This window comes from Thermoascus crustaceus (assembly GCF_041956765.1).
Source record: "Thermoascus crustaceus strain CBS 181.67 unplaced genomic scaffold VTN00scaffold_1, whole genome shotgun sequence".
Classification (NCBI taxonomy): domain Eukaryota; kingdom Fungi; phylum Ascomycota; class Eurotiomycetes; order Eurotiales; family Thermoascaceae; genus Thermoascus; species Thermoascus crustaceus.
In genome coordinates this window covers 2,024,541-2,052,395 of record NW_027192527.1, presented here as the reverse complement: position 1 = coordinate 2,052,395, position 27,855 = coordinate 2,024,541, and the positions used below count along the sequence as shown (strand labels likewise).

General features: G+C 50.6%; 8 protein-coding genes and 2 non-coding genes across 10 annotated transcripts; 7 read left to right on the top strand and 3 right to left on the bottom strand.

The window, feature by feature from the left end:
* Nucleotides 1-475: 475 nt before the first annotated feature.
* VTN00DRAFT_726 (uncharacterized protein) lies at nucleotides 476-2,174 on the top strand (the record flags this gene model as incomplete). The annotated part of the gene is made up of 5 exons (XM_069433987.1): nucleotides 476-782; nucleotides 850-1,225; nucleotides 1,292-1,662; nucleotides 1,724-2,063; nucleotides 2,123-2,174. 5 exons carry the CDS (start codon nucleotides 476-478, stop codon nucleotides 2,172-2,174), a joined length of 1,446 nt encoding a protein of 481 aa, XP_069291433.1.
* A 3,218-nt stretch (nucleotides 2,175-5,392) lies between these two features.
* Nucleotides 5,393-6,667, top strand: VTN00DRAFT_725 (uncharacterized protein; the record flags this gene model as incomplete). Its single annotated transcript, XM_069433976.1, has 2 exons — nucleotides 5,393-5,655; nucleotides 6,409-6,667. 2 exons carry the CDS (start codon nucleotides 5,393-5,395, stop codon nucleotides 6,665-6,667), a joined length of 522 nt encoding a protein of 173 aa, XP_069291432.1.
* Nucleotides 6,668-7,009: 342 nt separating this feature from the next.
* On the top strand, nucleotides 7,010-8,492 carry VTN00DRAFT_724 (uncharacterized protein; the record flags this gene model as incomplete). The annotated part of the gene is made up of 3 exons (XM_069433965.1): nucleotides 7,010-7,560; nucleotides 7,627-8,027; nucleotides 8,077-8,492. 3 exons carry the CDS (start codon nucleotides 7,010-7,012, stop codon nucleotides 8,490-8,492), a joined length of 1,368 nt encoding a protein of 455 aa, XP_069291431.1.
* Nucleotides 8,493-8,570: 78 nt separating this feature from the next.
* Nucleotides 8,571-14,168, bottom strand: VTN00DRAFT_723 (uncharacterized protein; the record flags this gene model as incomplete). Its single annotated transcript, XM_069433954.1, has 12 exons — nucleotides 8,571-8,796; nucleotides 8,882-9,002; nucleotides 9,059-9,426; nucleotides 10,086-10,108; nucleotides 11,084-11,325; nucleotides 11,501-11,672; nucleotides 11,750-11,833; nucleotides 11,927-12,063; nucleotides 12,141-12,997; nucleotides 13,054-13,091; nucleotides 13,163-13,280; nucleotides 13,339-14,168. The coding sequence occupies 12 exons, from the start codon at nucleotides 14,166-14,168 to the stop codon at nucleotides 8,571-8,573; spliced, it is 3,216 nt and encodes a 1,071-aa protein (XP_069291430.1).
* An 869-nt stretch (nucleotides 14,169-15,037) lies between these two features.
* VTN00DRAFT_722 (uncharacterized protein) lies at nucleotides 15,038-16,212 on the bottom strand (the record flags this gene model as incomplete). Its single annotated transcript, XM_069433943.1, has 3 exons — nucleotides 15,038-15,491; nucleotides 15,583-15,922; nucleotides 16,152-16,212. The coding sequence occupies 3 exons, from the start codon at nucleotides 16,210-16,212 to the stop codon at nucleotides 15,038-15,040; spliced, it is 855 nt and encodes a 284-aa protein (XP_069291429.1).
* Nucleotides 16,213-16,659: 447 nt separating this feature from the next.
* On the bottom strand, nucleotides 16,660-18,205 carry VTN00DRAFT_721 (uncharacterized protein; the record flags this gene model as incomplete). The annotated part of the gene is made up of 5 exons (XM_069433932.1): nucleotides 16,660-16,707; nucleotides 16,780-17,094; nucleotides 17,146-17,603; nucleotides 17,662-17,834; nucleotides 17,889-18,205. 5 exons carry the CDS (start codon nucleotides 18,203-18,205, stop codon nucleotides 16,660-16,662), a joined length of 1,311 nt encoding a protein of 436 aa, XP_069291428.1.
* A 759-nt stretch (nucleotides 18,206-18,964) lies between these two features.
* Nucleotides 18,965-24,098, top strand: VTN00DRAFT_720 (uncharacterized protein; the record flags this gene model as incomplete). The annotated part of the gene is made up of 8 exons (XM_069433921.1): nucleotides 18,965-19,137; nucleotides 19,206-19,658; nucleotides 22,331-22,421; nucleotides 22,754-22,925; nucleotides 22,987-23,010; nucleotides 23,088-23,146; nucleotides 23,232-23,721; nucleotides 23,785-24,098. 8 exons carry the CDS (start codon nucleotides 18,965-18,967, stop codon nucleotides 24,096-24,098), a joined length of 1,776 nt encoding a protein of 591 aa, XP_069291427.1.
* On the top strand, nucleotides 20,812-20,917 carry VTN00DRAFT_t40. Its single transcript has one exon. It is a non-coding gene; the product is annotated as a tRNA-Lys (tRNA).
* Nucleotides 21,152-21,253, top strand: VTN00DRAFT_t41. The gene has a single exon. It is a non-coding gene; the product is annotated as a tRNA-Val (tRNA).
* A 2,203-nt stretch (nucleotides 24,099-26,301) lies between the features above and the next one.
* On the top strand, nucleotides 26,302-27,384 carry VTN00DRAFT_719 (uncharacterized protein; the record flags this gene model as incomplete). The annotated part of the gene is made up of 1 exon (XM_069433909.1): nucleotides 26,302-27,384. The coding sequence occupies one exon, from the start codon at nucleotides 26,302-26,304 to the stop codon at nucleotides 27,382-27,384; it is 1,083 nt and encodes a 360-aa protein (XP_069291426.1).
* Nucleotides 27,385-27,855: the final 471 nt, after the last annotated feature.

The window sequence follows — 27,855 nt, the reverse complement described above, 5'->3', positions numbered from 1 at the left end:
TCGTGAGTTCGTGCCAGACATGTGCTTGAATTTGTGCCTTGAGGCGTTTGTCTGGCTGGCCCTTAAGACTCGTTCTAGACACGCGGCATTTCTCGAGGCTTCGACGCGGTCTGGACCAAGCTTATCAGCCGACCGCCCGATTGGGCTTTCCGCGCACCGCCGTCCCCACCGCCCTGACCTGCCCGGCTTCACAGCACAAGAATCATGCTAGCTGCGAGCGAAGCCCGTAGAAGTCATGTCTGTGTCCAGCGACGTAAGATCTCTCAGTTCCCCCCCGTGCCAGCCTGCTCCGTGCCCCTTGGCAGCTCCCCGGACACCACCCCGACGACCCTCTCCGCCATCACCACCATAGCAAAGCCATCGCCGTGATTTAGGATCTCTCCCGCCCACTCCTCCGTACTTAGGTCTTCCAATTCCAGTGAACAGAACTCAGAAATCCCACCCCGCACTGCAACGGACCTCCTGAGCTTCCTCTATGTCTCCTGCTCCCCTTGACACTGCCCCGGGTGGTTCCCGGCTGCTGCTCGTCTCCAATCGACTGCCCATCACGATCCGCCGCTCTGAAGCCGGCAAGTATGAGTTCTCCATGTCCTCCGGAGGCCTCGTGACGGGCCTGAGCGGGCTGTCTAAGACGACAACCTTCCAGTGGTACGGCTGGCCCGGTCTGGAGGTGCCCGAGGACGAGGTCAAGACCGTAAAGCAGAGGTTGAAGGACGACTACAATGCTACCCCCGTCTTTATCGACGACAAGCTCGCGGACAAGCATTACAATGGCTTCTCAAGTATGCAGAAAACACCTCAATCCCATACGAAGGGACACCTGACTAACAATGACGATTCTCTCTCCAGACTCGATACTATGGCCCCTCCTGCACTACCACCCCGGCGAAATCGTGTTCGACGAAGACTCCTGGGACGCCTACCGCGAAGCCAACCTCCAATTCGCACAGACCATCGCAAGGGAAGTCCAGGACGGTGACCTGATCTGGGTCCACGACTACCACCTGATGCTGCTGCCCCAGATGCTGCGGGAAGAGCTCCAATCCTCGGGCAGAAAGAATGTCAAGATCGGGTTCTTCCTGCACACGCCGTTCCCGAGCAGTGAGATCTATCGGATCCTGCCCGTGCGGGATAAGCTGCTGCTGGGCGTGCTGCATTGCGATCTGATCGGTTTCCATACCTATGACTATGCGCGTCACTTCTTGAGTAGCTGCGCGCATATATTGTGAGTACTTAGCTTGGAGCCCTACGTCTGAAACAGTAGATGAGGACATCGCTGACAGCTCCACAGGGGCCTGGTGACCACCCCCAGCAGCGTCAAATTCATGGACAAGACCATCTCCGTGGGCGCCTTCCCCATCGGAATCGACCCCGAGAAGTTCATCGAGGGCCTCAAGAGCCCCAAGGTCCAGAGCCGCATCGCCAGCCTGGAGAACAAGTTCCACGGGATGAAGCTGATGGTCAGCGTCGACCGGCTCGACTACATCAAGGGCATCCCGCAGAAGCTGCACGCGCTCGAGGTCTTCCTGTCGAACCACCCCGAGTGGGTCGGGAAGGTGGTTCTCGTGCAGGTTGCCGTGCCTAGCAGACAGGATGTGGAGGAGTATCAGAATCTGCGGGCGGTGGTCAACGAGCTGGTTGGGCGGATTAATGGGAAGTTCGGTACGTTCAACCCTGAATCTTCTCCTAGATCCACGATACGGGGACTAATGGAGGTATACAGGAACGGTCGACTACATGCCCATCCACTTCATGCACAAATCCGTCAGCTTCGATGAACTCTTGTCTCTATACGCCGTCTCCGACGCCTGCGTCGTCTCCTCGACCCGCGACGGCATGAACCTCGTCTCGTTCGAGTACATCGCCAGCCAGGAGAAGCGCAAGGGCGTGCTCATCCTGTCCGAGTTCGCGGGCGCCGCGCAGAGCCTGAACGGCAGCATCGTCGTCAACCCGTGGAGCACGGAGGAGCTGGCGGCGGCGTACCAGGAGGCGGTCTCGATGGACGACGAGCAGCGGGCGCAGAAGTTCGATAAGCTGTACAAGTATGTTTCAAAGTACACGAGGTATGTTCCCTCCATGCATATCGATGTCTTATGCTGCTTTGATGCTAACGTTGTCGCAGCGCCTTCTGGGGCCAATCCTTCGTGAAGGAGTTGGAGCGGTGTCCCTCATGATCATGATGTTCTTTCCCCCTTTTTTTTTTTTTTTCAAAAGTCCTCGGTTTGAAGAGTCATTATCATGGCACGAAGAACATGGTCTTTTTTTCTTTTTGCTCCTTGTAGCGCGGAGTCATGGGTACACAAGACATTACAGATGGCTACGACGGCACAGTCATTTTGCGCCATTCGCTTCATTGTAACATCACTTATATATCATTGTAATGATAGTTTTTTCTTCTTTCACTAGTATGAAGCACTTAATATTTCATCTAGATCAAGTGCCTATTTTTTTTTTTATTCTAGGTAAACGCTACTCAAACCTGTCCCCTTCCACATTCAAGAATAACGTCTTCTCTTTTCCCTGTTATCTGATAGAGCTCTACATGTTATATATTATATGTATATTATACATTATGGAAGGTATACACACTGTAACAAACACACACATACATATACATATACCACTCACTCACAGCACTTAGGTAATGCATCTATCGTCTAATGTCTATCACAATATGACATATCATATAACATATCGAATTACCCCTCACGATATGACATCACTACACACCCAGCCTAACATATGTAGGCTGACAATTAGGCTGGCTGGACGTGGACCTTGCCTTGTGTGATAATGATATATCTATCTATCCATCCACCCCCTTCCATTTCTATCTGTTCCTATCAAGTTTTTTGACACATACGTAGATAAATCCGCCTACCGACCAGCTTATTTTTTTCAGAGTAAGACTAAAACGCGTAAGGGATATCCCTTTTTGCCTACACGTGGGCGCAATTGCCTATCCGAGTAAGGTACAGTATCTATATAATTTCTTAGAAATATGGATCACTCCAAATACCAATAAAAGCATCAAAGAAAAAGTCAACTACAGAGCTCCTTGGAAGCCTGAAAAGTCAATTGTTTAGTACTACTCGACTGCATTAAGGTTCGGATCGGATCGGATCGAAACCCAACCCAATCCAACCCAACCTAATGAAAAAAAAACCCCCACACCAACCAATGTGTCGCGCAAAAAACAAAGAAATAAATCATGGGGAAACATTATCCGTGGCAATTAATTTGATGAGAGAAACATATTGTCGAATTGATAGCAGTGGTCCGGTTAGATGCTGTTGCGGGGGTACGGATACTCCGTAGTAGTGGACATAACTAAGCGTTCGAGTCACTATCCTATCGATCTGGCGGTCTGGACAGTCAGGTAGGTACCTAGGTATGCATGCAGGCTCACCGGATACATATTACGGGCCGCGGTCCGGGACCCGAGGGGATGGATCTGTTATTTAAGTCGAATGTATATCTATCCCTTTCGCGGTACATATTATGCTGACTACCATGGTATATATCTATGGTACGCATACCTGCGTCTGTGACGTAGGTAGGTCAATAAACAGGTCAGTACATAGGTGTGTAACACCTATCAACCGAGATACATCGATTCATACATTACCAACCGCTCAAACAGGTTGGTAGCGGTCTGCATTGCATCATTGCATGTATGTGTCTAGTTTGCAGGATTTACTCACAGGGAATCGGAGTTGGGCAATGTTTTGAAAGGGGTAACGAGCCGCAACGGTATGTACATATACGTACCTAATGCATGCACGCATGCATGTTGCAAACCGTGTCCAGATCTTATCAATATGTTGCGGAGAGATAGGACAGAGGCGCTGTTTGAACATTGGAACTAAACTTAAGCCTTATTAAGGTGTGTGAAGACCGTCAAGTCCAGTGCGGGCCACATAGCGCAGGGCTACGCGTGTAGAGCGGCAACCGGGTCCAGGATGACAATCATGTCCACCGTATCCACTGCTATCTATGCCTTAGGCAAGGCACTCAAGAGGCTGTGGAAAAAGGTGAAAAGGTGAAACTACAACGGTTGCACTGACCGTTGACGGGCACGTTGGTGTCGAAGCAATGCCGAAGCAAGGCGGGACTTCTGAGAGGACTGCATATTATGTGCATATACAGCTTACCCCAAACTAGCGAGCCCGTCTTCAGTTAAGGCGAGCACGGTTATGAGTCTATTACGACCAGCAGCCAAGACGGGATCGTATAACGTCAGCAGGATCCATTATTCTGCGCCGTATTTGGCATGGTCCAAATCTGCCAGCCGCGGCAGCGCGATCTGCAGGGTCCGCGGCCGCGGAAACGAGAAACGAGAGCGGGCAGCGGGCAGTTGAAACGCTTCAGTCGTACAGTGCCTATGCGACAGGCGTAGATGAAGGATCACCTCAGCTCTTGATCTTTAATTTCTGGAGAGGACATCCGATCGTGGCTGGGAGGCTGAAACGTGATCTATACAGTCAGCGTCAGCGTCACCTGGGGCGTGGTACCATCGATTGTTAGATCTGGGGAGGCCCGAGCTCTTGCCGCGTAACCTGTACCACCACATGGCTATTAGAGATAAGAGCTTGCCCGGGCCTGGGTTGCCTGCTAAAGGCCCTTGATGGTCGATGCTGAGACATACCGTACACTCCATGTTGTAGCATATGGATGTCACAACTGTTCATGGATAGAAAACCCATTCCCATGGCATTATAAAACATAAAGCAGAGGGATCCCAGTTAATCTTTGCATTCCGTAATGTGTAGAAGACGCTCATAGTGACACAACCGCGGCAAATCTTAGCACAAAGCTGTCAATCTTCAGATGGTGATACAGGGAGCTCGATATCAAGCGCGCGGGCAGTGGAAAATCCTGGTGAGTCCTGTGACTGATGGGTTTAGACGCGTTCCGTACAGGATTGCGCATCTGCCAAGAGCCAATTGTGACAGGTGGGCTCCAGGAGTAGAGCATCGAGGTGATGGGGCAGGTTCCGTCTGGTATACTGCAGACGAGTTGATGTGTAACAGCGGCCCAGGACAACAGGCCGTCCGGCACGGGCGAGAGATAGATGTCGGGAAGGTCGCAGGATTATCTCAATGAGGAAAGCAAATGGACGGGCAGCTGGTGGGACATCTGCGGCAGCTGTCGCGTACCGCGACGATCAGGCAGAGGAAGCGGGAAGGATGCGGCCTGCGGGGATGGATCTGTTATTCGACCAGACGGCAGGCACAGACCATGGGTTCGGAACGGAGCTTGGGATTCTTCGACGATGCATGGAGCTCGAATGGAAGACATGAATCTGTCGCGATGAAACGCGCCGTTGGTAGATGACCGTTGGAGATGGAGGAGTCGTCGGCGGACGAGATGTTGGGAGCCTGAGGCAGTAATGCCAAGGCGCAGACCAGGGCTAGCCCGGTCCCGCCTTCTCGTCAGCTGCCAGGACTGGCTAGTCCTTTCTATACTCGGGGCAACGTTCGACGCGCTAAGCCTGATCGAGCCGGATGCCAAGCCCACGATTGCGCGTCTCCGCCACCGCCTGCGTGCGATGCGTGCGATATACTCCAGACGCAGGGATGGACGGAGAAGGCACCGTACCACGCTCGCGGGCTGGGAACAGGGAAAAGTCCCGGGATCGCTGCAGTCCCGTTGGTGTGCTTTTTTAAAACATGACTACGTTGCTTCGTGGAGCTAGACGCGGTGCGTCTACGCTTAAGGATTCCGATCAGCCAGCCCTCATGAAATGTTGAGTCCTTGTTCGAGTCGAAAAGGCTTCTACCAGTGGAGAAGGCTGATGTATAACGATGGGTCCACGCACAGACAGATTGCCAGATGCCCCACAGGGTCGAGTACCGCGTGTAGCAAGGCTCTACGATTATCAAGGCGGCTATCGTAGTACGGGCCTGATCAAGGGAAAAAGGAAGCGAAAAGACCATGAAAGCCACGTCAGACTCGTGGGGTTGCATCCTGTCGCCCTTCGGGCGGCGTACCGATGCCAGAAGAACCATGGAAGACTGTCTCCAGACAGAAGTTCTGGGTGCTTATTCATCATCTCCCGAGCGGCAGAAGGACCCTGCTTCGTCAGGCTTGCGTATCCGTTTGGGAGATGTATATTTTTTTGCCTCTTGGACAAGCAACAGGACAAGCAGGTGACGAGGATGGTCGTCGTCAGCAGAGAGACGACGCCCGAATCTAGATTATCAGCAGAGAGGTCAGGTGGAGAGATAGAAGAACAGAGGACCAGCAACACGTCGTTCTTGCACCGCGAGTTCTGCACCCACCACAACGTCCCATCAGTAGAGTCGGAGGGATTGATGGTCTGCAGCACGGAGCAGGACGGTGGACGAGTTTATAGGAGGTCTCACTTGAGAATTGGGGCGTAGATCATGCTCGAGGCAGATCCAGCGTGAGGCTTGACCGATTCGGGGCGGGACACACGCGGCTTTGGGCTGGGAGCGACGGGCTGGCACGCCGCTCTGATTGGGGGAGGCCGGGCGCGACGGAGAGGCTGACGACGTCGCCTCTGCAGCTTGCGTGGAAGAGCGGCCTTGGCAGGCCCAGCGCCAGCAGAGTCAAGAAAAGAGTCAAGACGCTCGTCACGCCCGCTGCTCTGCGACGCTCCCCTTCCGACTCTTCCCTTCTCCCACGGGTTCTTCTGCCGTAGCCCTTCTTATTCCTGTTTCCTCCCTGTCCTGCCTCTGGTCTCTTTTCCTCCGCCTGCGAAAAGCTGTTAACTGCTTTCCTCTCCTCTCCTCCCGTCGCGCTGTCGATCGCCCTAGCCCGCGCCAAGCGTGGCAAGCATTCGGCTGTGCTGTGCTGCTGCGGCCGCCGTCCGTCATCGTCTCGACCCTCTTTCCCCCCTCCCCCCCCCCTTCAACTTCTCCAATTCTTCCATCGCTGCTCGAGACGTCTTCGTCCTCATCCACCATACCGGACATCATCGACTCTCGACATCCTGGCTGTCCCCTAAGGGAAGACCAATTTCTTCCCTGGTGTCGTCCCAGCCATGGCGGACCGCCGTCACCATCACCACGCCCGCCGGGCGCCAACCACCGACGCCTACGATGCGGCGGAGCTCACCAAGCAATTCGAACAACTCATGCGCACAAAGCGCTTTAACAAACTCCAGGAACAGTCCCGGTCTCGATCTCGCACTCAATCGCCTGTTCCCTCATACCACCTGGCCCCAGGACAGATGCCGCCTCATCCGTCGAGATCACCACCTCCACCCCCCTCGCCAGCACGCCTGCCATCTCGCCAATCATCACAACCACCACAACTTCCTTCCTACTCTCCCCTCAGAAGCCTTCCCATTGTTCCAGCACCACCACAGGACTCTGCGTCGCTTAAATTCCGCAACTTGCTGCATGTCCTGTCGGTTACGCCGACCAAATACGAGAACCCTGGCCTCCTCGATGAGGCTCTGTCTGTTATTCCACTTGACAGACTATACTCCGAGGCAGAGGAGGAAAGTCAGATCCTGCAGGCACAAGCTGCCAGCGTCGGGGAGAAGCCCGAGTGGGGATACCAAGATTGTGTCATCAGAGCCCTTTTGAGGTGAGCTGAATGCCAAGAAAAAAACCCCCCTTTCTTCTCCTGCGACGAATGCTGACCGTGGTGTAGGTGGTTCAAACGGTCCTTTTTCACATTCGTCAACAACCCACAGTGCTCTCGATGTTTCATGCCCACCATTGCCCAAGGCATGACCCCGCCAACGCCCGACGAGACTGCTCGAGGCGCCACCAGAGTCGAATTGTACAGATGTTCAGAACCCAGCTGCGGGGCGTACGAGAGATTTCCCCGATATTCGGATGTCTGGCAACTGCTACAGACTAGACGTGGCCGTGTGGGCGAATGGGCAAACTGCTTCAGCATGTTGTGCAGGGCAGTGGGAGGTCGCGTCCGCTGGGTATGGAACTCGGAGGACTACGTCTGGACTGAGGTATACTCTGAGCACCAGAGGAGATGGATACATGTCGATGCTTGTGAGGAAGCGTGGGATCAGCCACGGCTATACACCGAAGGTACGTTGCACGTGAGTCTCTTTCCTGGAGCAGGACTGACTTTTCTCAGGGTGGGGCCGGAAATTGGCTTACTGCATTGCCTTTTCCATCGATGGCGCTACCGATGTCACACGTCGATACGTTCGCAGCCCGGCTAAGCACGGGGCAGATCGGACGCGTGCACCAGAGGAAGTAGTCCTGTGGGTTATGCTCGAGATCAGGAAAATGCGCCGGGAGAACCTGACCAAGCCTGAGCGTCGGAGACTGATGAAAGAGGATGAACGTGAGGAGAAGGAACTCCGCGCCTACATGGCCTCCGCCCTTGCCGCAGAGATCAACAATCTGCTTCCTCCAAACCAACAAGCGAGACGATCAGATGAGCAGAAGACTCCTGTTTCGCGCCAAGAAGCTGCTGCAGAGTGGCTCAGAACCAGGCAAGGAGGAACCGGCCAACCTGGTCCAGACCGGCCAGGAGAGGGCCGATAACGTGTGACGAGCCTTGTCCTCCCTCTCCTATCGATACTCCTCTCCGTTCTGCCATTGCGATTCGTCCCACCATATCACCTACGCCTCACTTAACGCATATATACCCCCAAGACCCATGACCGATATGACATGATCGGCTGGTCCATGTTCTCGACGATCTGATCTCTCAACATGATGCACGCTTAAACCTTTTCGTTGGAATTGCAGGATCGGCTTATACCACTTAGTACATTCCAGCTCACTGCCCAGCCAGTGCTCCTCGCCGACCGATTCGGATTGATGCATGGTCGCGGGCCCTTTCAGGCTTTATGTATTAATACTGCTGAGTCTGTTTAGGCGCACCGGCTCCTGCAGATAATGTCTACAACGGTTGTACGCGAAACTTCTACTGTTGTGCGACCATGTCCAAGGCCAGCACGAAGTGCTGACGTCCATGCGACGTCATTTTGCCGCGCATTATGATCTGTGTCGTCTCCATCGCTTTGGAATCTCCTTTGTTAGTCGCAGTTTCTGAGCTCGACAGCCTATTTGTTTTTATGATTTTGCTTTTCGACATCCCGACCTACTCTTTCCTTTCCTGTCATGTTCTTTGGTTCTTCTCACGTTCAGGCATCTTACGGAGCAGGACTTAATGGGTTTAATTCTTTTACGGTAATATTCATTGGGGAGGTCGGTTCCTCTTTCTATACCTGGCAACAGAGGCGCGCGGCGCGATTTGACTTTATTGGGGATCTGGTCAGCAACAAGGGATGAAAGGTACAGGTGGTCTATACCTTGCTGTATGAGGATGAATGAAGCCGCCGTACCCTTGTGTTTTACGTGTGGATGTGGCCGGGGTTTACAACCATATCCATTGCATCTACATACTCTATTCTCTGTATCTGGTTTTTGTTTTGGCCTCATGTGTTCAGCCCTTTTTTGCTGTGTCTTTTGGCTGCGGTATGGTCCGGTTTGGGAAGCGACTCAGGTGTCTGGTTTTGGTTTTAAAAATTCTGTTGTCTTTTCATCAGCCTGCAAATCTTAGCATCAGGAGACGCTGGCGGAGCATGGTCTTTATGCGTCTGTTTGTTGTCGTTTATTCCAAAGGGTGCAATGCACAATTTTGGGTCGTTGAATTGGAAGTTCGATGAAATATCCAATAGCCAATAGGTCCGACTCGAAACTTGGTTTCTATAGATATCACCAAACCATCCTGCACCTCCAGGGGCTGTGTCCTGCGATACTACCGTGAGCAGGCATACGAGCAGTATCTCGAGTTAGATTACGATATGCGACTGCAACCCCGGTTCGACGAGTCTATTTTTAGTGCGCGGGCGGTGCTCGGGAAGCCAGGGCGAAGAAGTGGTCCGTGCCATGCACAATTTAAGCTAATACGGAGATAGTGGAACATAACTTCTTCGGCGGCAGCTGCTGCCTTATGTCAGCCGCGTTTGTGCCGTTTGCATCTGATGTGGATAAACTCCCGAGGGTCATGTGATGGGTGAGCTGTACAGTAAGGTTCAACCGTTTCCCAAACCTCGAAGGATCTTCAATTTTTCCTTTTAAGCGAGCCGGGCTAAGGGCAATTTATGCATGAGATTTTTTAGAACTTACAGTAGTCCTGGACATTGCTCCGCCTGGAGGTCCAAAGTTTGTAAGCTTGTACTACTGTGTTAGTTTGGCTTTGCCTTTAGAGTGTGGAGTCGTTAGATTCGGTATCTACTTTCAGCACACCCCCTCCAGCCTCCCCTTTATCCCAACCACCTACCGCGCCGCTTTTTTCTTTATTGCGATCTTATCTTGGCGGGCTTTATTATCTAGGGTTCTGTGACTGTCACCTATTATATATACCTTTCCTGGATACCTTCCAGTAGGTTTAAAATGACATGGTTTTAGAATGGCGATTTGCCAAGCCCACTGGTCACATAATAAGGTATAATAAATATAGTAGGGTAACTAAGCTTTTACCAAGGTCCTTAGGAAGCTTAGCAGGTGCTTACTTACTGTACTCAAGCCCTATAATATAGATACACAGAGTGGGGGGGGGGGGGGAAATAAAATAAAATTAAATTAAAGTATCTAAGAAGGTTCCTGGTACTAGTCTTAGGGCTAGATAATGTTTGTTCTGAGAGGTAGACTGGTCACCTTTAGACTCTCGGTGAGTTTGTTCACTACTACGAGTCTCAATAATGAGCCTGATTCCCAGCTGATGACGATTACGATTACCCACCGGACGTCTCTAGCTCTGTTTAATTATCCATTAGATTATTGGGGTTGGTGGACTCGACAGGAGCATAGTATGCAGGATGAGTAGGTAAGTGTCTATTCGAGATTAAGCCGATGAGATAATACCGTGATAACTCGAGGGACTACACTACCCTTGCAATGTGTAGGTGGTTGATATGTCCTCCGCACGGCGTATATTTGAGTTTAAGAGGGATAATAAATCGATTACTCTTAGCTGGGTAGGGTCGTTAGTATATAATAAGGTACTTGGTGTAATTTCCACTTCCCTACGCACCGACTCTTCATCGCCCTTCCCCTTCCCTCTCCTTTCCTCTCCTCCCTCAAACTCAGTTAACCAGTCAATCCGACTCAGGCCAACAACTCACCACGCCCCCGTCATCGCCCCCATCAACAGCCAGCACAACTCTAGCGCCATATTCCAACGGATCTCCCTCGTAGACGACAAAGTCCCTTTTCCCGTCATCGTCGTCGTTCTCGGGATGTACTGTCCCCAGGATCCGCTCGATGTTCCGCGACACGAGGTCCACGGCGACCCGTGGCGAGAGACCGGCGTCCTTGACGGCGGCCCAGGAGGATTCGATGAGGAGGTTGTGGAGGCGCCAGTCATCTGATGAAAATAAATAAATCATTTTCTTGTATTCAGAGAAAGGGCGATTGAAGAGGACATGGGGTATATGTATGTAGTCGTGGTTTATGTGATTTATATTGTACTGTATGTACTGATAATAGACGCGAAGACAGGATAGGATGTTGTGAGCTAGGCAGGTAGGTAGGTAACTTACTAAATGGCGGAAACGCAAGCCCAAACGTGACGTTTGCCTCGCTCAGAACCTGCACGGGGGACCTGGTGAGCGGTGGTCCGGTCAGGGCGTCTTTCCTCTCCCAGGTGTCTGGGGCGCCGTGGGCTGCTGTGAAGATGATTGGGGTGTCGGATGCGGCGAGTTCATGCGCCACCTGTATATAAAATGTGCGTTATCAGCGTTGAACTGTTCTTGAGAGCGTTCTGTATGGATTGTGAGGAAGGCGCTTACAGCTGGTGCTTCTGCCCCTCCGTAGATTACGAGCTTAACACTTCCGTGGTCCCGTTTTAGTTTTATGAGTTGCAAGATATCGTCCTAGATGTGGATATCAGATCTCAAAAGCTTGAGAAATATACATATATACCCAATTCTGGAAGGAAAATGAGAGGGGGAAAAGTGTATCCATACCTTGTTCTCAGAGTGCACGACAACGGGAAGAAGCCCATCCGCTGCCTTCCCATATATACTGTCTTTGCCCTTGTTTTCGAATAGAATCCTGCGTAGTTTCGCGATCGCTGATGACACCGTCGGTGTCCACGCAGAAGCTGTTATCCTGCTCAGCCAAGCCCTAAAACCCGGAACAAGCGATATCAGACTCATAGCCTATCAGTAAGTCACGTACCTTTCACTTCCTGCCCAATAATAAAATGCAGCGCAACATCATCCTTAAAAATGCCCCCATCCAGAATCGTTTTGTTGCCACTCGTCTTGATACCGACACTGACTCCGCCCAGAAAGCCCTTTGGTGTTTCGCCCATAATTGGTGCCGTCACTGCCTTCGTCACGCCGCCAATTCGAGCCCTCTCGAAGGCTCTCCCCTCGAGATGAACGCCGTATTTGGCATATATAATATTGTTAGGGTCGAATGGGTCCAGATTTGAGCTGACTGTGCCGTCGCTTGTGCTGGGCTCTGCGGGGATTTCGACGAGGCCGAGGCTGGAGGAGAAGGCAGTTAGTCCGGGGAGGACGTGGCTGTCTTCGAGTTTGATGATATGGTCGATGGGTTTGCTAGTTGAGATGCAGTCGTCATGGTGTCCGAGGCAAGTTATTCTGCCGGAGTTGATTGTCATCGTGAGGGGTTCGTCAGGGGACGTCTCGGTACTTGGGTAATCCAGGTATGACCGGGTAATGCCCGTGATGATAATAGCGCCTGGTTCTCTCTGTATCTTCGAGCAGAGCTCTTGAAAGCCTGCCGGGGGTGCTGGACGCATTTTCGGCTTTTTACTGAGACTCTCAGAACTTAGTGGCTTCCTCGTTTTCGCAGGGTCCAGAGTAGCTTTCCCATCAATGTATACTTGCAACGGTGTCGCTCCAACCGTCAACGGGTGCGAATTCCAGACGACAATATCCGCATCGTAGCCTGGTTTAACAAAACCTATGCGATGATCCACCTCCAAGGATCTCGCCGGCACACTGGTCACGGACTGCAATGCCTGGATCTCTGGAAGACCGAAGGAATGGGCAGTAGCGGCTTGGGACCTGCAGAACATAGTGAGTTAGAATACGGGACAAGACTGAGGAGCTGTAGAAGTTACAGGATATATTTGGCATTTGTATCTTGCGCTCCGTGATCCTAAGCGTTTGTCCATGTATGATTAGTATAGACTGGAGGGATAAGTTTGACTATATGAGTGGCAGACTCACTGATTTATAGGCCACCGGTACTCCATGTTCGGCCAAGACCTTGCCAGCTCGTAGATTGGCATCGTACGCCTCCTTTTTGTACAAGCCAAAGTCTGAAAAGGTCGCGATGGTGATGTTCCTGTACCTCTAAGTTAACGTTTCGAAATCTGATCGGATTACATCTTGCATGTCCGTACTCTCCACTGCTTTTAATCATCTCAGGCACCTTCCACGAGCTCAACGAATGATGAAAAGCCTGTATCCGGAACCCAAACTCTTTACTATGCAGAATCATATCCTCCATGTCCTCAGACTCATAACAATGAATGTTGACCCCGATCTTCCCCCTCAACATCGCCACGGTCGAGTCGAGCTCAAGATCTTCCGGAAGCCCGCCGCCTTTTCCATCCGGCTCAGTTGTTCCTAGGAGCGCAGATAGTGCTGCATAGTCACCACTCTGTCCGGCAGCTGCCGCAGACGCACACCAAGCATCCTGTCTCTCACGCAGGTCCGCCGCGCGAGTCATATGGTTCCGGAAGATCCACGCATTTCCCATGCGCGTGTGGCCGTATACCCGTCGGGGGTTCTCTCCACAGGCCATCTTCATGTACCTCCGTCTTTTTGCTTCTGGCACGCCGTGCTCGAGGAGTAATTCTTCGACGTTCTCCTCTCTGTGGTCACCGCCCCTGAGAAGGTTTTTCACCATCACTCCTTCCCCGCCCATGATGTTTGCTGAGCCGGGGAGAACCAGAGACGAGGTCACACCTCCAGAAGCAATGATCGTGGCAGCTTGGTCATATGGTTTGATGGAATCCAATGCTCGGACGAAGGGTGTGAGTGGTCCTGTTACAGGATGCATCTCGTTGACGTCGCCGGTGGCCAAGTAACCAGGCCAGGTGTCGACGAGATGGTGGGAATGCATATCGATGAGTCCGGGTGTCACAAATGCTCCATTTAACTCTTGTATATCGATGTCCTTGTTCTGGAGGTTGTCCGAACCCGAGCCTGCTGGTGAAATCGCCTGCATGACAGCCTTGTCAAAGAGAATGTCCACATTTTGAGGCAGGAACGTGTCTCCATCAAACAAAGTTATGTTTTGAAGGAGGACTGGTTTTTTCTGGCCACTTCTAGAGGTCCATCGGGGATTTGTGCGCTCCGAGGAGACTGGGAAAGAGTACTGTTCTGGAGGGGCTTGCAACTCGGCACATCTACGCAAGCCGGCATCGAGAGCATTCCACTGCGACTGTAACAGCTCTGGGCTGATGGCTCGCAGCTCAGAAAAGTATTTTGAAAGGAGTGGCGTATGGAAGGAGAGAAGTGTGAAAAGCAATGCAAGGCAAGATAGTCGCAATAGGCGACGACGAAGAAAGAGATGGCGCTGATTCGGAATATTAATTGGGATACCAAGGAAACCCATTTTGGCCACTTGTAACAAGCATCAGATTATGTGTTTTCGACACATCAAAACCAAACGACATTAATGAAGTGCTGCTCAAGATCTGTAGATGTCGCAATCAGTTCCTAATCTTATCATACTTCGAGCGTCGAAGGCTAGCCGTTTCAGGAAAGTCGCAAGGTTCCAAGGTTGGAAGTCCGACTTCCCCGCAACTTTGCAGAGGCGGCATGAATTATTGACTGCAGTACTGCAGTCTCTTCATACTAAAATTTAGGATGTGGTAAGCGAGAAACGTCTTCCAGGAAAGTTTGGCAGATGATGCTCCTGATTCTTGAATTTGTGCCCGCCTGCGAAAGCACAGTAATATTAATATTCCAATTGCAGCAGTCGAGCCAGGTATTCGAGCTGCTCTTTTGCTTTGGGGCAATAAGCCAGAACTATTAAATTAACTTCTATTGTCATCCAAAATCCCTTGCGCTGCGCCAAGCCTCGGTGCCTGTTCACGCCTCTTCAATGCAGCAGTCGATGCCCCTCTTCTGCAGGACAACGTTGAGCTTTGACATCTCATTCCTGTAGTAAGGCTGTTCCGGGAGCTGCACAACCCACTTCCGCTTCAACTTCAAACCCCTCAAGGGTTCGAGGAAGATTGGGATCTTCTCCGCCGGTTCACCAAACCATTTCCCCGAGAGAGACAGGGTGAACACCTCAAGTCCCTTCATCCGCGTTATTGCGTTGCATGTCTCTATCCACTGCTGTCGACCGGCCCACACATAGATGCTTTTCACAGGATCTTTGCTGGGAAGCCAGTGACCTGGGAAGGCCCACTTCAACTCGAGCACGCGGATGTCGTCCCACCGTTCCTGGGGGATCGTCGGGCGCAGGTACGTGAGGGACCAAGTATTGCTAAACTCGAAAGCGTTGAGCGAATAGACCATGTGGATTGTCTCGCGATAACTGTGATAGGTCAGATCATAACTGCTAACACGCATGCATGGATTCTCGGGATGCAGTAGTCGAAATAGATTTCCAAAAAGGGCCGACCTACATCTGTTTACACGTCATTGGTAACGAGAGGAGATTCCATTCTGATGGTGCCTCTCCGTCTTTTACGGGCTGTGGCAGCCCACCGCGACAGATCTCACACGACTCTGAAAGCGGACAGATAACGTGGCCCAGTCGTCTGTGGGACCGCTGGATGATATGCAGGCGAAACCCGCCAAGCGCCTCCTCCCAGACAATCAACCTGAGCTCTGGCGACAGCTTCGTCAACATCAGACTCTCCGTTTGGTAACCCGCATTTTGCCTAGTGTCGTCGGCCTTTGGGTTTTGACTTCGACCAGCGAGAGTTCGCCTCCTGGGCCGAGGCAAGGCGGATGGTTTGTCACCTTCACTCAAAAGCGTCAGTAAAGCAAAGCCAGGGATTCTACGTGGACATGACTCGTCTAGTAGACTTCTGGAGTATGTACAGATGGACCCTCTCTTATCTCTGTTGCCCCTCTTCCCGTAGGACTCCTGCATAAGTGCTTGGGAAGAGCCCCAGACACCACATACCCACGATAAACACAGGAAATGATATATATATACTTTGGTTCGAGGGGAGGTGACATGACTTACTCTGATACCGTTGAGTCAGTACATCCTCCCACGAAAACACCCCCTGCTTGATTATAGCCATGGTGACCTCGTCGACACTGCACGAGCTAGGCTGACGCCGGGCACTTCCAATCGACAGGACAAGGCATGGCTTTAAGCAAAGCCGGAGGACAGAGGGGAGGTGGAAGGTCCATCATGCAGGACGCAGCTACGAGGTATGGTCTTGACACCGCGCGTGTCCGAGCTCGGACAGGCGTGACCGGTGGGGGCCGAAACTAGGCGCCGACTCCTGAGGATCCCGTGCCCAGCCTTATCTTTCCGTGATCATGCGATTAAAGTCGGTGAGTCGCGCGACGTCTAGGATTTCTGGATATGTCCTTGTTGAGGTTACTATCTACGCTTCTGGTCCTAGGCTCTAATACAGATCCAGTGGGTTTCAGCCTCTGTTGCCCGCTCGTCCCACCCCCTGAAATGTTTTCACTTCTCCAGGAACTGATCTACATACATGCAAGCCGGGCGATCCCCCGGGTCAGAGGTTGGGACGCACCTTCAGGATCACGTCCAACATGTCGTTAGTCTGCCCTGGGTGTTAGCTATGTTCTAGAATGTTTCCAGGCCACTGAAGAACCTCTTCTAACGGGAGACTCACATAGGTGTAAACGTCGTGGCCGAACAGCCAAGGCTGAAACTCCTCGTCAGACCATTGATTCGGGTTCGACCTGCTGTCCTCTCCCTCCTTTGATTGTCCCTCCATCATCATCACCCTGTCTCGTTCTTGTTGCTCCTTCCCGTCAGGCATATGCCAAATATAGCCGTTTTCTCGGGCACCGGCCTGGATCCTTTCGCATCGCGGCTTTCTGATAGTCTCGAAAGCACGGAGCACCCTCGGGATGTCTCGCTTGGAACTGGCTCGATCCAGGCACTCACCAAGTGCCGCTCCGTCTTCGATGGCCGTGGCAGCCCCCTTTCCTAGATTTAGTGGCTACAACAAAATCGACACCGTGGATGGACTCACCTGGGCAAGATAGGGAACCATAGCATGAGCGGCGTCACCGATCAGCACGACCTTCCCACTCTTGCTCACCCATTTGGGCAAAGGCGGCAGGTCTGCTAGCTTCCATTTCAGACAGTCTGATACTTTCGATAGAACTTTCTGGATTACAGGGTCAAAGTTGGCGTAATGGGCCTTCATCTCCTCGAGGTTACCAGGCTCGTTCCACTGTCCGACTGCTGCCTTCCCGGGATGCGAGAGCACCATGTTGTACATGGCTCCCTGTCGAATGGGGTACGCCATTATATGACGCTGATGGCCAATCCAGCAGTTGGCATTGATATCCGTCATTAAATGCTTAATTTCATCATCGGAGTTCATGACGCTGGCCGGGACCGTTGCACGATAGGCACAGTTTGAGGAGTCGTTGGCTTCGATTTCTTTCTCCGGAATGACCGCTCTTCGGGTCCGGGAGCGGATGCCTTGCTTTGCAGTCAGCATATGAACCCGTAATGGACGGAGGACGGAGGGCGTATGTACCATCAGCACCGATAACAAGGTCAGCTTGGAATTTCCGTCCGTCAACCAGAATAACAGCTGGAAGCTGCTCATCGACATAGTCGACGATTGCTCCGAGAACAATGTTTGCTCCTGCTTCTTTGGCAGCATCGTATAGAAGCTTTTGGTAGTCCGCACGGTGGATTAACCAGTATCTGATCCTCGCTGTCAGCTACCCCAGTCCCTGCAGGTGAACCTTGGCAGCTTACGGGTGGCCATAAGTCTCCGTCATCGTAGGATGCAGCGGCGTCGAGCCAATATGCGCGCCTGTCGCATATCGTCGGAAGTTGATGTTCTTTGGCCAGACAACCTTCTCACAAAACTTGCTCCTCAGACCGTAGGAATCGAGGATTCGAGTACTATTTGGCGGGATCTGTATGCCAGCGCCCACCTCGTTCAATTGTGCAGCGGACTCGAGCACTGTCACCCTATGGCCCTTACGCGCAAGGCATATGGCAGCACCCAGGCCACCGAGGCCGGCGCCAACGATCAAAATGTTGAACGAGGCTCGTCGCTTGGTTGACATGTCTATGCTTCTCTTCCAGCTATGAGTTGATTTTGACCTGTAGCTACTACGTTTCTACTTGTCACTTTATAGAGCCACCGCCTCACCGACCTTTACTACAGGTCAGCGGGGCCACAGCACGCCTGCAAGTGCCGAATGCCACCTCAGCACGACCGATACGGTCATAAGCTGCAGAACGCCGGCAATCTCGGGATGTTGTCCCGAGCCTGCTCGGAAGCGATCCCGCCGTCTCATGGGCTCGGATGGCATCCCAAGGGGCTCTCCGCACGGCGCGGGAAAGACAAGCCTCGGATCGAGATCTGGCGGGGAACCTTCGCATATCCGGGGTGGGCCAATCACAGGCCGCGGATCTACTTCGTCTGGGTAGACAATCCCGCGGAACGGATCCGGATATGGTCCCTGAGCGCGTGGGCTCCCCCACGGTATGTTCTGGAGCTCTTTTTCCGGGGCCCCGTGGGATTTTTGTCTTGGGGAAAAAACTACTCCGTATTCTGCTCATCCAAGCATCTCTTCTCTTGGCAGTGGATATTGAGTTGTGCTGTGTGGTTTCGCTCTTTCGATCATGGACAAGATAGCTCCAATGGATGCTGTCTCTCGTGACAATGGCAGTTACAGTCAATGCACGAGGGCTAGCGGCTTGCAACCTCTCAGAAGACAAAGAGGACATTCCGAAGGAAGAGCAAATCGAGTCACAGGGATCCTGCTCGCCTAGTCGAACCGAGACTCTAGAGTTACTCTCGCCTAGGAGGACCGTTTATCATGGGGTTCGTGACGCAACACCTCGGTGTGCAATGGATCTTCTGGATCTTTGCCATCATCAACTTTTGCCAATTCCTTGGCTATCTGTTCCTGGGCTCCGAGACGATCTTCATCAGGAAAGACTTCTCATCGGATGGACTGGACGTGTCGCCCAACAAGGATCTCCCTTCTAAGTCTTTTGTCCCTCGTCGGATCGACCACTCTCCTTTCGTCCTTCGTCAGTTCTTCGAACACTTTCCAGAATCCTGGTTCCAGCATGTGCATACGCCATCGTCTTCTGCTACGCCAACATCGCCCTGATTGTGGAGATGCCGATTGCATTTGGAGAGAAATTCCACTTCAACCCGCAAGAGATCGGCCTGCAGTTCATTGCCATCATCATCGGTGCTGTCCTTGGTGAGCAGGTCAGCGGGCCCATGTCTGATATCTTCTTGACGAGATTCGAACGCTGGACCGGCCACGTCTGTCCCGCGGATCGTCTGTGGTTCTCGTACGTCGGCTACGCGACGGTGTTTGCCGGTCTCTTGACATGGGGCTTCCGGCTCGAAAGCGCAACATCATGGAACGTGACTCCCTGCATTAGGTCAGCCATTGCGAGTTTCGGAAACAAGATATTGACTACTACGCTTATATCTTTTGCTGTGGACAGTCATCGAGAGCGGTCTAGAACTTTTGCCGGCAGACGTATGGATTTGTAAGTGCACTCCATGCACTCCATGCTCTCCATTCCCCGTAAACCTTTAAAAAAAAAAAAAAAAAAAAAAAAAAAAAAAGAAACTAACTTTCTATCTGCCATACCTATTCCAGGCTCTGGGTCTGAACGGAGCAGCAGGGGCTATGTGCGGTATAATCGCTGTCTTGGCTACGATTCCTACGGTCGTTATGCAATACGTCGCGACTAAGAGACAATAGTGTAAGATACTACTGGAACTGCTGTATAGAATAATTTTGGACTATAGAATAGACTGCCCCGGTAGATTTTGACTATTTTCTGTACATTGCATACTACATACTATTTGTATATACAAGCTCTCTCCTACCATTTAAATCCATAAAACATAATGGAGCCCAGCATGTGGCACTTTGTATAATTAGAAGCGAAAGACATACCAGAGGGATTCAGACTAGTTCGTTAATTACAGTGTAAACAGTCCCTATAGCCCCCCTCCCCCCAAAAACAAGGTAGCTGCTTTCACAAACTGCGCGGCTTGGAGAGAAACTGGGTAGGCTAGTTTGGTATCATTGCTCAGAATCCACGACTTAAGGAGGAATGGAGGAACCAGTTCATCGAGAATAATGCCACTGCAAGCAAATATTGGCTTGAATTTTGGGACGTCGTCACAGTCGCAGCAAATGCCGTCCGATTCCTCGAATACCCCGAATGACAGGGAGGGCGATTGATCACACACTCTCTCACCTCAGACACCAGGTGCAGAGTTTCGGCGGCTACTATCTATCTAGTCCTTTGCTTATTATATATGCTCTTCCAGGAGCTGGAAGCCTCTGAGAAAGGATCTTTGGTTGAAAGATATCCTTGGTCTTTGGGTGCTGTGATCTCTGTGGTAAGCTCCACTCCTTGTGGAAATTTATATATATAATGCAAGGGGCACAACATACAAAAAATCACAAACAGAGCACCACTGCGGATAATTCCTGCTTCCTGCAGCTAAATGTTCCTTTTCCAACTTCTCATAGTCATTTCCTCATCTCCTCTCTCAATAACTGTTAGAAAATTCACTCTCAACCGAGTGAGAAGATCTATGATTCTCGCTTACAGATAGGCCTTATTACCGATTGTGTCGATCCTCGTTGATGAACTGGAAAGCTGCGCGGGCATGACAAGCCAAGCCGGGCTAGCTCAATCGGTAGAGCGTGAGACTCTTAGCCCACCACCGAACAACGGTGGTTCTTGAGGCGATCTCAAGGTTGCGGGTTCGACCCCCGCGTTCGGCTGGATATAGCCTGTTTTTTTTTGTGGGTAATTGCGGCTGTGTGAGTGGAGAGGTGCGATGCAAGCACGTGACATAATGCAGCCCTGAATAACCCAGCCCTAACCGAATGCCATAGCTAGGTCAAGACGCTAAGCCAACCAATAGGGCTCCGCGGAGAATAGGTATGGACGCATTTTCTTAGCCCTCGTTATGGTCTTTCGTTTTAAATTTTTCCCGCTCTTGATTGAGCACAATTGGCCGGATGGTGTAGTTGGTTATCACGTATCGTTAACATTCGATCTCCCAATCGAGATCGATGGTACCGATAAGGTCCTGGGATCGAACCCCAGTCTGGTCAATTAGCCACCCTCATCCTTCGGGATGGGGGTGCCTTTTTTTTCAGCCCTTTTACTAAAAAAAAATTTTTTTTGAGTACTTGCTCGTTAGGCGTATAGCCCGCTTACGCAGACGATAGAGGAAATTTTGGAGTTCTGAATCCTGTTGTCTAATGGCTAGGTCCGATTTTCCATGTTGGTCGCCTGAGCGAGGTTTGGGGAGTTTTTGTATGTCCAAATTCAGCTGTTCTATTGATATATAGATTAACTCAGTCAATTCATACGCAGGTAATACTTCTGCCTGTTAGGGAAGAAAAGATATAAATCCAAGAATCTATCTGTGTCAAAGCCTTTCTACTCCGCGTTGCTTCCTGGCTTGTACATACATAGCCTGGGAATTTAAAAAGAGGATTGATCAATGAGCATCTCTCTATTGCTCTTGATTGCCTCTGCTATTTCTTTTATTCTTGGGGTTTATTAGATTTGATTGTCTTATTTATTCCCAAATTACCATTTTTATAAATACCTAGAAAAAGAAATATGGAAGCAGAGAAGACCACATCATTGTCATCAAATTTGATTCCTTCTTCCAGCCACGATCCATCACCCCAGAAGAACAGGGATAATTAATGATAAAGAGAAAACGATACTCCCATTGTCTTCAGCAGACGCCGCAAAAAGAGCTGACGATGATAAGAAGAAGCTCGCTGCAACCATAGATGATGAAAAGGCCCATTATATCACCGGGTCAAGCTTGCCCTTGTTATGCTGTCGGTCACACTTTGGTGTTTTTGGTCTTGCTGGATATGTCAATAATTGAGATAGTAAGATCAACCTATTGCTGAATTTAGTCTTTGTTATGATATATGGGGCTATTTTTTGATCCGATGCCCATTTAAATCTATAGGCCATTCCACGTATTACTTCTCAGTTTCACTCGCTGCAGGACGTGGGTTGGTATGGGGGTGCTTATCAATTGGCGAGGTAAATTCAGTCCTACCGTCTTGTCTCCATCCATCCATCTACTCATCAAGGGGCACCCGCTGTCGACGGGAAAATCGATGCTGATGCTCTACTACACGACCAATGCCTCTCTTCAGCCCCTGGCTGGAAAGCTATATTCGAATTTCAGTGTCAAGGTGGGTGACCAACTACATCATTGTCGGACTGCGCGAACCTCGTAATCCGAAGGTATGATGATGAAAGCTCTGATTATTCGAATCTACCTAACTATCTGACCACTATTTATGCACTTAGGGGTCAAGACCTTCCGAATACTTCTTTGTTTAATGATCCCGAGACATTTTCGTGAAATAACAAAGGAAAATAGGTGGTTTCAGGTATAGACAGTATGATCCCTTTATTGCAGGGATTATAACCTTTGAGATGCCTGGATCGGCGTGTGCTGAATAGGCTGATAGGTCTCTTGGTATACCACTAGGGTATAGTGGTAATATTCGGCTGACAATCATTCTCCGTCGCCATAATCCTATGCCTACATTGCTAACGATACTATCGGCCAGTGGACTTTCCTGGCCTTCTTCTTCGTGTTCGAACTCGGCTCGTTGCTTCGCGGCGTGGCGACGTCGAAGATGCTGATTGTCGGGCGAGCCGTGGCTGGTATTGGATCTGCGGGTCCGATGAATGGTGCTATGACGATTGTATCTGCGTGTATACCGTTGCACAAGCGGCCTAGTATGTTTGATATATCACTGCTGGTGATTGTTCTCGGTAAGTTAACGGTTTGAACTCACAGCGTACTTGGGGGCCTTTATGGGCGGTACGTGGAGAAGCGTTCTTCTGTGACGGAAGGATATCTGACCTCTGTTGACTGTTGTCGCTAGTTTCGCAACTCAGTGTTGTCACTGGGCCTCTCATTGGCGGTGCGTTCACGACGTATACTACTTGGCGATGGTGTAAGTTTTCATATATGTAGTCTACCATTGGCAAAGCCTATGCGTGTATATACTTATACTTACTCACCTGTCTATTATTTCACAGGCTTCTATATCAACCTCCCCATTGGTGCCCTCGTGGCCATCCTACTGGTCTTCATCAACATCCCCGACACCATCACTCTCCGTCCTTCAAACCATAACAACCAAGCTCAATCTGATCGGGTTCATTCTGTTCGCCCCGGCGGCGATCCAATTCTTCCTCGCACTCGACTACGGCGGGAACCAATACGCCTGGAACAGCGCCACGGTTATCGGGCTCTTCTGCGGTGCGGGAGGCACGTTCATCGTCTTCTTAGTCTGGGAGTACTTCAAAGGCGACGAGGCGATGATTCCGTTTTCCATGGTGAGAATAAAAGCGGTCTGGTCAGCCTGCCTGGTGCAGCTCTTCTTCTTCGGCATGCTCCAGCTGGCGTCGTACTATCTGCCTATCCACTTCCAGGCCGCGAAGGGGGCAACGCCTATGTTGAGTGGTGTCTACTTACTGCCAAGTATCATTAGCATGCTACTCGGTGCTGTTGGCTCGGGGGCGGCAGGTGAGTGCAATCCAGGAGAGAGTGTGAGAGAGAAAGAAGCATTCTGATGGAGACAATATGTAGTCGGAAAACCGGGCTACTACCTCCCCTGGAGTCTAGGTAGCTCGATACTGTCGGCTATCGGCAACGGATTCTTGTCCACTTTGTCTCCATCCACGACAACCGGCAAATGGATCGGATACCAGATCCTGCTGAGCGTCGGGCGTGGCATCGGGATGCAGACGCCGCTGATCGCCGTCCAGAACTCGCTGCCGCCAACGATGGTGTCCATCTCCATGTCCCCTGCTGTCGTTCTTGCAGACCTTTGGCGGCGCTGTGTTCCTGACGCTGGGCGATACGGTCTTCAACAACAGTCTGGGCACGGCCATCCGCACTGATCCTCCAGGCGCAGTAGACCCGACCGCCATCGTCGCCGCGGGTGCGACGCGCATTCGACAGGTTGTCACTGATCCTGCTCAGCTAGCTGGCGTCCTGGCTGCATACAGCACAAGCGTGGACCGTGTGTTCTATCTGACAGTGGGTTGTGCCTGTACCTGTTTCTGCTGCTCATGGGGATGGGGTGGAAGGATATCCGGAAGAAGGAGAAGGGAGAATCGTCTAAATGGAAGGTATAATCTGACCAGTCAGGACGCTGAATGGAGACTGAATTCTCTGCTCCGCATACATATATACTTATACTCGGTTCTGCATTCATGTATACCTTTATATGTGAAAAAGGAAGGAAGTTCTTGTCAGTAAGTCATCTACCTAGTGGTATTGTATAGGAACTTATGATGGGTATATGGCGGTGATGCGACAACAACGCAACCATGTGACTGTCGCCCTGGTAATTTTGGATGCTAATATACCAAAAGCACGTCAAAAAATAGTAAAAAACCTACGACAGACAGGATTCACTGGTGGTCCCCCACCCAACTACTAACCGCCCGGCGTGTGGCTTACCAGTTCTTCAGTGGGTGCCTCCGGGTGAGTAACCGGGTGATGCCTCAGGAATTGCTCACCTGTGATCGCTTAATGATCGCGCGATCCCACCCCGCCTTGAACTTTATAGTTTACAGATCTTATCATCAAGCTGTTAGTTAGCCCTTGAACTCTCAGCTGCATAAGACTAGTTTGAGATTCCCTCACGTTACCAAGGCATAATCTTCATTATTGGCAGTCTTATACACATAGACAAAGTCAAAGAAGCCATAATATGGTTTTAATCTTCCTCTCATTAATTCAGACGTTAATTTGCTAGCCACACAGCCTCTTCTAGTGCCTTAAGAGGTGTTTTAACTGCTGCAACTGTGCAATTCTATAGTGTATGACATGTTTAAAGCTTCTGTCTTAAGACATATCTTCTCTAATTGGAGTTGTTTGTTGCTCTGATAACAACACAACAGCGGTTGAAATCCTACATCGTCGCGTACGTCCATCCAGAAGAAATTTAAATGACATCTTACTGAGTTCCTCTCCTCGATCATTCCATAGAAATGCGTTTCTCGGTCCTATTATTAGCCGCTATAACAATGGAAGGCTGTAATGCCCTCAGCATCAACTGCAGAGGTAGCATCTACTGCGCAATTACTACCAGGACGCAGCCGACCTCCTGACTACTTACATCAAATACCGTATCGAAGACAATCGCTGGTACAACAATGGAGAGAAATTTGCTTGCACACATTGGGAACCACTCAACGGAGCTGGGCTTGCTGGCAGTGCAGACAGGCCACATACATAGTCGTACCTGCGCATTCCTGTTGAACACTGGAGGGGTGCTGGGGCGGAATATCAAGGGCTTAGTGGATCATACTGAATCCATAACTGTAAGGATTGCGGAAGCGTTCCATACTTCTCCCCAGCTATTAATGACGTGAGCAAAGGGGAACTGACGTTCAATTTTGTGGCTACGCGATGCGCAAAGGAGGGGCCATGTTGATATCGTCTTCTTCGGCGGATAATTCCGAATGGAACGTGATTTGAGCTGAAAACGTGAAATTGAAAGTCGCAAGATGGCATTTGGAGTTGATTCTTTGGAAAGAATAGAGTCTTTAGGTCTGTTACCACACTGCCATAGAGAAAGATCTTCGCCAATTAAAGGAACTGTTCTATGTACTTTTAGCACTCCCCAAGGTGAGAGATGCATCTTTCTAAGAATTCATCTCTCCCATTCCAGTTTAGGTGAGTAGTGAACGACTTTCCTGCCAAATCTAGAACTATTGTCACACCTCAAATGCCTGAGAATATATCGCTCGGTACCTAATCGAACGCCGTCTGATGATTTCAACATCAAAGGGGAGTGTACTATATAGCATGAAAAGGAATATCTTCGAGTGGCCAACGGCAAAGAAATCGGCTGGATATCCAAGAAGCTGATTACCAAATAAAGCTTTCGTTTTGAAGGGGCGTGGCGAGTGCCATTAAGATTCTCAAGCTTCGGCAGTCACCGTTGAGCAATTATGAAGTCATTGCTATGACATATATAGCGCATTATCTTCCGGCAGTTAACAACTCTCGCTTCATTCTGCATTCTGTATCTGATTTGGGAACCTTTACTAACCTAATTTTCGTAGCCTTATCATTTATTATTGCCTCAAAATGCCTCTCAGCGAGTATGGAATGTGGAAGGCGAAGATTGACAATTTCACATGGGAGACTAAAAAAAACGACCCTAGATCGCCGCATATGTCGTTGTATTTCGACGACAATGACGGTGATGTCGGGAGAGCGGCAATTAACATCAAGTCCGGTGCTAAGGATGAGTCCCGGCTGGCCTACTGGTATGTGCCTAAGCTCCAACACCGCATTGTCAGCGACATCCAGAAACGAAACCCCGGCTTCGGCTACCACAGCCTCACGGACCCTAGAGGACTGTCACTTGACTACATCCGGGCAAGTCTGTTTGAGAGCGAAATGGGCATCTTGCTCGAGCACGACATTACAGGACCGAACAATGATATCATTGACTCCTTGGTGCCCGTTGTTCAAAAGGCCAAGGATAAAAACGCTACCATATACCTTTATGGCGAGCCTTTCGACAGAGGCAAGGGTATCCATAATGTGCACATGAATCAAGGCAACTCGGAGGATTGGAAGAGAGACGATGGTGTCTGGCAAGATGGCGGGTTCCTTTTGGAGTTCAAGGAGCATTGGGAGGGCGTCTTTATCGGTTTTGCCTCTCAGGCCAACCATACTGATGATAAAACCGGCCACGCCATCGCACCTTACACGACGTGGGCGAGCTTCCTGGATCCAAAGCTCCCTAAGGGCGATGCTATCGTGGAGAGCCTGAAAGATAGGCCCGTCCTGATCACTGAAGCATTGGTTAATCCTCTTGGTCCTGAGAACAGGCCCGGAGGTAAGCCTGAGGCAGTCACTCTGACTAATCGCACAGATCAATCAGTGGCTCTTGCTGGCTGGAAGATTCAGAATAAAGCTGGCCAGTCTGAGGAGCTACCAAATAGTGCAAGCTTGGTTGCCAAGGAGTCCAAATCATTCGGAGTCCCTAGCTGCCCGCTGTCGAAAAAGGGGGATGTCATCAATCTCTTCAATTCGCAGGGACTGAAGGTGCATGGCGTGAGCTATACCAAAAGGCAGGCGAGGCGGGAGGGTGCTACGATTTGCTTCGATACGCAAAATTTGCCAGCTAGCGCAACTCAGCCGGCTACATTGAGGGCATAGTTGTGAGGACCTACCAGGCTAAACCTCGTCATTGGAAAGAAGAACAAGTTACGGAACATTCAATCAAGATCGTCGCTACTTCAGGGGGCTAGTGAGCATATGCAAGGAATTAGATATAGATATCTTAGTTTCTACCACAGAGCAAAGCAGTGACGTAGGTAACACATAACACTGAAAATTGATGCAATATGTTCCTCTCATTGTTACAGCACAGCCTGGAGACCATGAGCAGGACAGACAAGGGGGGGATTCTATTATGATCCATCTGGACCTTTGATCCATCTGGATTCTTTGATCCATCTGGATTCTTTGATCCATCTGGATTCTTTGATCCATCTGGATTCTTGATCTATCTATAGTCATGATCCACCGGATAGGTATTTCCGGGCAGAACTCAGCATGTATATAAGACGCTCCTTAACCATGGGGATTAGGACCCCGTGGTCAACTCAAATAGCAATCCTGATAGGT